This window comes from Anthonomus grandis, chromosome 7 (genome assembly GCF_022605725.1).
Source record: "Anthonomus grandis grandis chromosome 7, icAntGran1.3, whole genome shotgun sequence".
In the NCBI taxonomy this organism is placed as follows: Eukaryota; Metazoa; Arthropoda; class Insecta; order Coleoptera; family Curculionidae; genus Anthonomus; species Anthonomus grandis.
Genome location: NC_065552.1, coordinates 6331340 through 6343083, shown reverse-complemented (window position 1 = coordinate 6343083; position 11744 = coordinate 6331340). Strand labels below are relative to the sequence as shown.

Below are 11744 nucleotides of genomic sequence, written 5' to 3'. Positions count from 1 at the left end.
AACACCTTAATTAATAGTACGATTTCTTGATAAATCCATCAACATTCCTAGCTGCAATTCGATTCGTGTTTTCTATATTTACAACTTATATCCTGTTCGGGCGACTTGTAGGTATTGTTAATAAAAAATATATATATATATGAATTCTATCACGCGTTTAAGGACATTTATCCGCTATCCGCAAGGACGTGGTCATAATCTGTTATTACTGTTTCTTCGCGGAATCACGATGGGGTATTTAAAATTCTAGACAAAAGGGCGTTATTTGCGCGTCTATTTATTTAAATGTTTGTCAGCATAGGCGCTTACGTGATGTTATTGCTATTTAGGCAGGATGAGCGTTTTTTACATTATTAATTATTAATAATATTTATGATAGCCTTATAAAGTTTTTTATTTGGTTGGCGCTCGGTTCTTAGAAAGAATAGAAGAGGTTTTGTTAATTATTACGTGCAGTATTATTTAAATAAATAAACACAGTAATAACGGTAGGCAACCAGTTATACATGAATAAAGACCATAATTTCTTCCATTAGCTATAAAATATTTATTGAAAAAACATTATGTTGTATTGTTATATTATTATAAATAATTCAATTAATAAAAATAAGCTTATGATTTAAAATATTGAAATAGAGTTAGGAATACACTCTATTTCAATATTTTATTTCAATTCGGAAAAGTAACTGTCAATGTCAATTAAAAAGTAAGGTTAAGAAATTACAACCTCTAATTTCCATCGCATGTAAACAAAAATATTTATACAGTTTTATAGTCTTTACCTTTTTTATTGCCCACTTAGAAAAATCCACAATGTCTGTGATATTGGGCAAAGTAATATCCTTGATATTAACCGAACGTTTTGGCCCTGTGGTGTCAAGCGTTGGGGCTTTTCTGTTTAAGAGACAAAGCAGCCCTATTTTGTATGTAAGGAAGGGCACCGATCTGCCCTTATCGAAGGTGAGTTCTTATATCCTAGATATTATCTCCTTCTACAGATACATTTCAAATCAAATTGTTTAATCCTATCAGAAGATAGATATGTACAAACATCAAATAAATGTATAATATAGAGCAAGATACACTAAAAATGCCTTTACACCTTTAGTCATATCCTTTCACCCCACTCTCATTCTTCTTGATAAACAATAAACTCTCCAGAAACTGTATCGGCAGATACATTGGTGGAAGTTGAGATTCTACAGGGGTCGATTCTTGACCTGTCTTGTTCCTAATCTTCATCAATGTTCCTAGCAACCATATCCAGGATGACTCAGGTAAAATTTTTGGATAGATTCAAAACTGAATTTTTAACAAGGAAAACCAGTGGCGTATCCTTATATTTTAAAAAGATGTTCAGTTCAAAACCCCCACGAAGGCCAATGACAAATATAAAAATCTATATTATGTATAAAAAAACTTAATTAAACAGGCTTAGAAAGTATGTACCAATGTTCAGAAAAATATCTACAGGGGTAGGTATCAAATTTATAGAAAAAAAAGTTTTTTTCTTTCAACTTTACCACCCTGTAGTGTAAAATCTAAGACATTTAGGACATATTATGTTCATAGGAACTTTTTTATGTGATTTTGTCCAAGGAACATGCTCCTGAATTTTGTCACAATATTTAAAAAACATAGGGGGTATAAAGAATGTTAACTAAATGATTTTTAATTCTGTGTTATACACTATGCCAGAAAAACATGATTTCCAAAAGATTCAAAAGAAGAAGAAATTTTGGTGCCATCTGGGGTGCCACAGGGCTCTCACTCAGGCCCTGTTTTGTTTTGCCTCTTTTTGATTGATTTAGTTTGAAACCTTAAAAATTGTTGTGTGCTAATGTTTGCTGATGATGTGAAACTATTTAGGCCTATCACATCCTTTTCCGATGCTGTGCTCCTGCAAAAAGATCTTAATTTGTTCTTTGATTGGTGCCACTTCAATAGAATGTCCCTTAATAAGTGCCATAAGATTACTTTTTCTAAGCAAAGAAACCCTATTGCTTTTCTTTATAAAATAAATAATGTAGCAATTGGTGTCAAAACAGAGGTTTCTGACTTAGGAATATTTATTGATTCCAGGTTGTCTTTTAAAAGTCACATCAATCAGGTGACTGGTAGGGCAATGAAAATGCTGGGTTTTATCCAACAGTCTACAACTGATTTGTCTTTGTTTACTTTTAGATTACTTTATTGCTCTCTTGTTAGGCCCATCTTGGAGTATGGCTCAATTGTGTGGTCCCCGTCATATAACTGCTACATTGAGCAGATTGAAAAAACTCAAAATAAATTTTTAAGGGTGGCTGCTTTTAGATGTGGTTACATGAGACAGGAGTATTACTATCAGTGGGTCAGGGATAACCTGAACTTACCCACATTAGAGTCAGGAAGAACATTACTTGACTTATGTTTTATGCATAAGGTTTTAAATGCTACTATAGATTGTCCCGAGTTATTGTCTCTTTTTAAACTGAGGGTACCTTCCAGATTGAATAGACAATCAGAAATATTTTCAGTCCCATTCCACCATACCAATTATGGTATTAATGAGCCAATTACACAAATGGCTCAAAGTGCTAATGGTCTGTCAGGACAGATAAGCTTTTTTGACTCTAGGATTACATCTTTTAAGGGGCAGTTAAAGAATATTATTTCATAGGGGCTTTGAATAATTAACTCATCTAAACCTTTCATTGATTTATAGATAGTTTTGTATCTGAATATATATGTCTGTATGGGTATGCTATGTAACACTTTTGTAAATGGTTTCCGTAAATAAATAACTAAATAAATAAATAAGATTAGTGTAGAAACAAAACCAAAAATGATGTAAATCTTACCACTATATGCATATGGCAGTAATTCACTTAAAAAAAATATTTTGTCATTTTTAGGTAAAAGAAGCCCTATGCATACTAATAAAACATAGATTAGTAACATTCAAAGCGAACAAAAATGAAAATCTAGCAAATTACAGTTTGGATTCAGAAAAGGTACTTTACATGCTCAGATACCCAAAGTACCTAAACCTCATTAAAACTCAATACGGAGATGAGGCCGAGATGATCGTAGAAGAAATTCTACAAAGAGGTTACTGGTCAGCCCCGGAATTAATATTAAAAGTTCACGAAAGAATGTCGAAGAATAGCGACCGGCCGCCCACACTGGTACACATTAAGGACAAATTGATTTTTTTGATTACCGCAAAATATTTACAAAGAATACCATATTCCACGGATGAGAAACCTGTGCCTGACCTGCACGTGGACGAGAAAGAGATGCATGTAATACCAAATATTGAAATAAAAAATCTGGTGGCCCACCAAGCAGATAGTAGCGTTGCATTAAGTTGTAAGTTTATTTCGTTTTTAATGTTTGAGGAGAACTTGTAATGGGCATCTTTTAGATAAAAACATTTATTGGGCAGTGAATTTTGATCGGTTTCACCAAGATATGAGGGACAGGATTATGGTCACTGCTTTTACTAGGAAATTTGATGAATGTTCTGGAGAAATTATTAAGTAATTTTTTAAGTATTTTTCATTTTCAGCTTATTTTCAGTGATTGGGTTTTAGGTTATTTTTAAGGCAAATGTATATAAGGACAGAACCGTGGGCAGATGTATCAAATCCCATACCGGCCATAGAGATTAAGGATATTTTGAAGAGGCAACAAAGTAACAACAGTCATACTTTACCGTTTTTTGACCAGTACATCAACATTATTGGTAATATTACCTGAGTGGATGGGATAATAATAATAGAGAAGTCATATTGTTTTAGAGCAAGATAATAGCAAACTGCTTAGGAAAGCAGGTGAAGCCAGTGGGGGGTCCTATCAAATATATTTAAAAGAGGCTTTTACTCAGTTTGTATGGGAGTTGGTTGAGCAGGTGGTGCTTGAAAAGTATGACTCTAAGGCCGCCAGGATATTTAGGTAATCTTCACTTCTAAATGTAATTTTGGATACTTATATTTTTTTTTTTAGGTTGGTTAAATTAAAACCTTACATTGAACCAGACCAGATACAACAGCTGGCCATGATTCCCGCCAAAGATGCTAAAAAACTGTCGTATCAGTTATATGAAGAGAATTTTCTGCACATACAGGTGAATACTTTCTTTACAATATAATTGTTAAATATATTTTAAAGAAATTACGCAACTTAAACTTCTCTAAGTATTATGAAATGAAATGTTTTTATTTTACATCAATAAAAAATACACATAAAAATTATTAAAATCATCAAATATTATACTATCAATACTGTATATAACATATTTATTAAATCTCTTAGCTATGTCTTCCTATTGTGTGATTATTTCTGTGTCGAACTTGATTTCATCTGGCAATATTTGATTTTTCCCCGGTAAGGCCGTTTTAAGGTTATTCCACAGTTCTTTTGGGTTGTTTTTATTTAAAACTATTGTTTCATTATAGAATTTCTCTTTTTCTATTTTATTATTTTTTTTTGACAATGATATTTCTATTTATTTTGGATTCTTATCACTTAAATCCATTCAGCCCTTTTATATAATAAAACCCTTTCCTGCATCATTTCTCTTATCTCAGGTCTAATTATTTTCTTTTAATTATTTTTGCTTTTGAAGTATCTTAACCCTGGGTCACCAATAAAAGTATCGCCTAAATGTTTATATCAGAAATATCATTGTTCCAAACAATATTAAGCAATATTTTTTGTGATTTACTTGAATCATAATTTTGAGGGACCTCTGGAAGCTTACCATTTTATTATTTTGTGTTTTTTCTTGAGGTATTGTAATTGACAGAATTGAATACCACTTATTTTTGACATGTAAGGTAGACTTTGTATTCAAGATTCTTATTATTAGTTACGATATAATCAATTAATGTTTGGCGTTTGTAGACTATTCTTATAGGTTTTTTTACTATTTGATAAAATCCATTTGTATATATCTGGGGCTTGGTTCCAAAAGGGCCAAAGTCATAAATCGCAATTTTTGACAAATTGACTTTAAAGGTAATAAGGTCGCATTAGGTTTGGTTTTTACAACATAGATAGGTTTCTATATTTTTCTTAAGCTTGATTTGGGTATAAAGGATATAGGTTTTAAAAAAAAAAAAATTAAAAATGTTTAAAATATATTTATTTTTCAAAAAAAATTGACATTGGCCTTTTTTTAATAAATAATAAAATAAACTAATAACACTTTGGCCCAACTTAAAAAAATCAAAATGAAACTAAAAACACAAGAAAAAACTTCGTAAAAGTCGTTGCACATACATTTTGATAAAAATATAGGCACCTAAAGCGAATCTTCATCATCTTCACTTTCACCAAGATTATCAATTGCAGTCTCAGAAGAAGTTAGTCCATTAAGAAACTGCAGAATAGTATGGCTGACTGTTTTTATCAATAAATAGTAATAAGTCCCTCAAATGTTGTACTTTATTTTTTGGAATGGAAACGGTTTTTTATTAATAGGGAAAAGTTTTATTGCATTTTCGGAATTGCGGGTTGATTTCTTAATAAATTTAACGTTTGATATGGCTCGTCTTCAGCAAAAGTGGTTTTGTATTTCAGCAGACCAGGATTTTCGGTAGAATAGTGAATGACTCTTATTTTAGCCCAAACAACAGGGTTTCCCAAAGTATTAACTTTTTTGTGCTGAAACTTTCCCGAAAGGAGTGACTTAAAATTCAAGAATTCTTCCTGAGCCATCTCATGCACAAAAATTGGGAGTTTCCTAAGCACTAAACGAATTAAATTGGCCCAGTCTCTAGGAATTTCTATTTTTACTGTGGTATTTTTTCTAGCCTTTTCAATGGCTGCATGAATTTGGTCGGCTTCCATATGAGTATGTTCCGGAATAAGAAATTTGTGATATATGCTGACATGCCTTCCTTCTCGTTTAAAATATTCTTCAATAATCGTTAGCAGCATAGCAGAAATTAAAATGTTTTTGTTTTGTCCAGGACAACAATCACTGTACATAATTATTTCATTCACATCAAAGGGAATGTTATGAAGGTAAGTATACAGACAAGAACTATTGTTTCTATTGTTTATTCCATAAATAACATTTTGCCGAATTTATATTTTTATGTGATTCAAAAACTGTGAGATTGAATGTCCAAAGTTTTCTTTTATAAAAAGACACACTGCTTTGTAAGTTAGGAGTTGGCAAACACTCTTGCAAGTCAAAGCTCATAACTAATAAATTAGCATTTGTTTTGCACTTAAGCTTGTCGCTTTTTTTTCTTCCACATTAGTAACTGATTTAAGCCGAAGCAAAAACTTGTTGCACAGGTGTCATTGTAAGGTTTTTTAAACGAAAAGTTGAACTCTTCATTAAAAATTTTTCTATACAGGGATTCTTTTTTTGGCACTCTATTGTTTTCTTGGCAATACTCAACATACAGTTTGTACATTTTGGATATCGACAGATCTGGGGACAAATATTTTTTCGTTGTTTGTTCTCTTGAATAGTGACTCTCGAATGCAGGAAACATTTTTATATGGCTACGGATTAAATATTTTTCTTATTGGCTTACCTTGGGATGGTTTAAATGTTTTCCTCTGGCGTCATCAGGACAAATACCATTAAAGCTTCGCTTTTTTTCTACAATAATGCGCACTTTTTTTAAAGTGAGATCAAGTGTAGATAAAAACATTTTTTGGCAAACTTCGATCCTTTCAGAATTAAGGTCGAAAAAATAGTATCTACTGTAATTTCTTCTGCTTTCTTTGTTATTTTCTCTACACGTCTCTGATCTTTTTGGAAACTCTTGAATATGGTTAGCAATAAATTGGTTTTGTGCTTCTTGTGATAACATATAAAATCCCTGAAATAACTCCGTTCTTGCGTCGTTAGAAAACTTCTCTGAACACTTTTTCTTACAGGTACAGGGATCTTTAATTTTTTTTTTCAGAAACTCTTTTCCCTGCTTTTATCAAATACGCTTTACTCTGAGTTTTTGCCATTTTTCTTTTATTTTTATCCCAACTGTTCCGATCCGTTTTCCTTTTTCTACTTTCTTGGCCCTCTATGACTTTTTTCCTTCCTTTCTTCTTCGTAAAATTTATGTTATTTGTAACAACAGTGTCTGCTGATATATGAACTGGAGTACCAAGTTCTTTAGATATGTTTTGGTTTATATCTGAATCAGAACCGCTACTGGTATCATCATTTACAGGATCATATACATCACCTGAATATGCCTCGAAATCCCCAGATTGATTGCGTTGTTGTGTTGGATTTATCAGTGTCGTCGATATTTGGCTGGTCTATTTCCAGCTGTATTACTTCTTCTTCTAGTAAGAAAAAGTAAAAAATCATCTCTTAAAAATAATAAGCAATAACAACTTACGTGATAAATAGTTGGTTTCATTTAAATTCCCGTCTATACGTGAACATAAGGGCGCCTCAAAAGAGTGACATGCATTTTGCAAAATAGCATAATCCTTATTGATATGGTCGTCTTAATTACTAGTTTGAATCTCCTTATTTGATAATACTTTCACAGCTTTTGGTAATTCGGATAATCCAGTAAAGACTTCGCCTGACAAATTCGACGATCCTGACTCAACAGCGGTTTTATCAGTTACATTAGATTCTGTTTGCAAGGATTTTGCTTCCTCAAAAACTAGCAGCTAATGCTGATTTCGAGTCACTCAGTAAACTTAATAACAAAAAAAACGTATGACTAATTTTTATACGACAAAATTATTAGCTATAAAAATAGTCTCATTAGCTTTCAACTTGTATACGTGAATATAAAAACTATTTCAATTACTTATTTTAGTTACTATTAATACAATTTCTATTTTAAAAACATTATAACAACTCACTTATTGATATTAAATTTTATTATGTGCCCTAGGCAATTTTGGAATCAAAATTATGATATATTATTTAAGTCTTTACCTGAATCATTGTAACCAGTTTTAGAACTTGAACACAAATTTACCAACTTTTGGCCACGGGATAACATTATAAATAAGAGTAAAATTAAACTAAAAAACTAGTATTTCTCCTTTCTAATGCATAAAATAACAAATCGACACTTATTTCCCGCCAACAGTCAAAACAAACTGAGAAGCAGTAAGAAAAACAAATGTTTAATTCAGGGCCATTGTCGCAACAGATCAAAACCATTTATTTCTAAAAAGGCCAATGTCGATATTAGATTCCTGGGGCCTATGTACACATTGGCCCTTTTATTGAAAAAAGAGTATAAAATTGAAATGTTGACATTGGCCTTTAGCGGATTTGTAATTTATTTCCTGTGAAAGATAAACTTTGGCCCTTATTACACATAATAATCTGGTCTGTGCCGATTTCAAAAATGCACTTAAGCCCAAATCTAAAAAAAATGACTTTGTCCCTTTTAGAACTAAGGCCCAGATATATCGTTAGAAAATAATGTTATGCCATAATCATTACATATTGCACAATGGTTCTAACCTATATTGATTCTCTCCCTTTTTATAAAAACACTATAATTATTGGCATCCACTTTAAGTACCATAAAAAACTTGTTGTTAACAGCTTCAGTTTTTTTTATTATTTTCATTTTTCTATCATCGGCATTCTGCACATTTTTTTGGCTTCGATTTGTAATATAATCTCATTATCTAGTAGTTTATACTCTGTTATACTCACTTATTCACTCCTATTCACCAACATGTCACATTAAGTGACTTCTTGTTTTTTTTTTATTAACAGCATCCAAATTCTGTTTAGGAACTGAGGAAAACCTCGGCAAATAACGGCCCAACTAAGAATTTCACTTTGTTCCACATTCAGCTAGAAAACGTGGTTAGAATGCTCCTAGAAATGTGCTATAAGACCCTGTTTAATCACATTTCAAGGCGGAATCACGAGAAGGAATTAAACAAGAGGATCATTGATAAAAAACAAAGGGTGGAAACCATTTTGTTGGGGATGAGGGCGCAAGGAGCCACTGAAGAGCAAATCAATGATGTATGTTTAATTGTGTGCTTTTCTTTTAAATTATATAATTATTTATTTTACAGATTGAAGAGATGATTACTCCTCCTGAAAAGGAAATATTGAGTAATATCGATAAAATTATGAAGAAATTGAGTACGATCGAGCTGGAAATTGACGACACGATTTTTTTGTTAAAAACGTTTTTACTTTATTATTAATTAGATTTAAGAACAAATAAAGACAGAGACTTGCTATTTATGTTATTATTATTATTTAACCCCTAACCACTATTGACGGGGTCAAATTGACCCAGAGACGCCTTTAAACTGAAATTTCCCCCTCCAATTTTGTAACTTGGGGGCAAGGCTTCACGACTTTGTCTAGCGCGCGTGTTTACTTTTAGCACATAGAGAAATGAATATTAAATACTTTTAATTACTCTAGTTAATGTGCTACTAATGTTTTAGTAGCACATTAACTACGTAGGAATGCAGCTTCGTTGTGGCCGAATTTACGAAAATGGGTCAAAGTGACCCAGCGGTAGTTGTTGCGTTATAAATATTTTCAATTTAGCACTTTATAAAATAATTATTTTGGTAAGTTTTTTTGCATAAAAATTGTTTCGAACAAGTGTTTATTGTAATTTTTGTATCTAGTTATCCATAAAAATGGATTCCAAATTATACACGGATGCGGAGCTTTTAGACATCATAGAAAATGACGATTTTTGGCAGGACCTCGAAAACGTAGATGAAACTAATGAGTTCACGGATGATGAAAATGGCGCCAATGTGCCCTTGGAAATTGCTGAGAATGAACAGGACGCTCTTAGAAAAATTTGGAGGATGGAGATAAAAGCGATGATTCTGAAGAGGACTGCGAGCTATTTAGTGAACATGATTCTCTGAGTGAGGTTTCTGGCAATGATGATTCTGAGGAAGATCAACCTCTAATTAATTTTACGTCTTGGGTTGGAAAGGATGGAATAAGATGGTCAAAAGGAGCAGCAACACGTGGAAGAGCAGCAGCTCATAACATTATTTACACTAAACCAGGTTTGAAGGGCTTTGCATTGTCCAATCCACCCAAGTCACCTGAGTCAGCATGGAACTTACTTATAAATGATAAGATCCTAAAGATAGTTTGTAAATTTATCAATATAAAAATTGGACTATGTCAGGCCAAATATAAAAGTTTCAAAAGACGTAGGGCTGCCAGAAGAAAATTTTAGCCAACATTTATTGCCAAAACAAGTGAAGATGAGCTAAAAGCATTTTTTGGTTTGTTATATCTTCAAGGCTTATTCAAGTCTGGTCATGAGGATCTAAGGTCAATGTGGTGTACTGATGGAACAGGAAGAGACATTTTTAGAGCTACAATGAGCCTTGCAAGATTTTCTTTTTTGCTTTGTTGTTTACGCTTTGATGATTTACAAACCAGGAAGGAAAGGATCAAATTGGACAAACTGGCGCCGATTTCAGAAGTTTTTAATACATTTGTGGATAACGCACGGGAAATGTATAACCCTGGTGATAATGTTACCCTGGATGAGATGTTGGTACCCTTTAGGGGTAGATGCGGATTCCGTATGTACATCCCTAGTAAACCAGCTAAGTATGGCTTGAAAGTACAAATTCTGGCGGATTCAAAGACCCACTATATGTTGAACGCCGAAGTATATACAGGTGCCCAAATTGGAGATCGGGCCCCTAAAGAAAAACGTTTTTCGAATCCTTCGGAGGTTGTGCTTGACAAAGCACATAATGGTACCAACCGCAATATAATTGCTGACAACTGGTACTCTTTAATTGAGATAGTAAATGAGCTGCTGAATAATAAGCTTACTTATGTAGGCACTCTAAAAAAAAATAAACGTCAAATACCACCAGAATTTTAACCCAGCCGAAAGCGACAACCTAAAAGTTCACTTTTTGGTTTTTCTCCGGCGATTACCATGATATCATTTGTTCCAAAAACTAATAAAGCAGTTATATTAGTATCAAGTATGCACAACGATAATAAGATAAATGAGATTTCATTGAAACCAGATATAATCGAGTACTACAATGGGACTAAAGCAGGGGTTGATGCTCTTAACGAAAAATGCGCAAATTATTCTACTTCGCGCAGAACAAGACGTTGGCCAATGGCATTATTTCATGCAATATTGAATATTGCTGGAATTAGTAGTTATGTTTTATATAACTGTGCATCTAATGAATAAAAAATTACGCGCAATGATTTTCTAAAGCGGCTAGGAGTATCGCTATGCAAGCCGTTCGTCATAAAAAGACTAGGAAATACAAAGGTTCGAGAAATGGGCTCCAATATATTTCACACTGAGATTCCAGAACCTCCTGTGCCACTCACTGATAGAACAACGTCCAAGCAAAAAAGATGTGCCATATGCCCATGGTCAAAGGACCGAAAAACAAATACTGTTTGCAATAATTGTAAAAAGCCTATTTGTCAACAATGTGCAGTAAAAGTTTGTTCTAACTGCACTAAGTAAGTTTTTTTTGTTTTTATGTTAGAAAATACGTTGTAAGTTTCGTTACCTTTTTTTGAATAAATAATACAGTGGGTCATACTGACCCATCAATAGTTGTTGCGATCTTTTTTTTGTAAAACTAGTTGGTTAAAATGCCCGCGCAAAAATTCGCTGCCTCACATTAATTTGATTTTACAACGGCACTGTATATGGTTTGCTCTATCGTGTGAAGGGTAAAACTGACCTGGGAAAACATCTTCTATAACCGTTTTATATAGAACCGTTTTTTTTTTTTGCTATATAGCTGAGCAGAAG

General features: G+C 32.8%; 1 protein-coding gene across 1 annotated transcript; it reads left to right on the top strand.

Annotated features, from left to right (window-relative positions):
* The first annotated feature begins 731 nt into the window (after positions 1 to 731).
* LOC126738593 (DNA-directed RNA polymerase III subunit RPC3) lies at positions 732 to 9196 on the top strand. Its single transcript, XM_050443995.1, has 8 exons — positions 732 to 960; positions 2895 to 3351; positions 3407 to 3521; positions 3576 to 3727; positions 3783 to 3936; positions 3988 to 4108; positions 8729 to 8968; positions 9022 to 9196. Exons 1-8 carry the CDS (start codon positions 814 to 816, stop codon positions 9154 to 9156), a joined length of 1521 nt encoding a protein of 506 aa, XP_050299952.1. The 5' UTR covers positions 732 to 813; the 3' UTR covers positions 9157 to 9196.
* The last annotated feature ends 2548 nt before the right edge of the window (positions 9197 to 11744 follow it).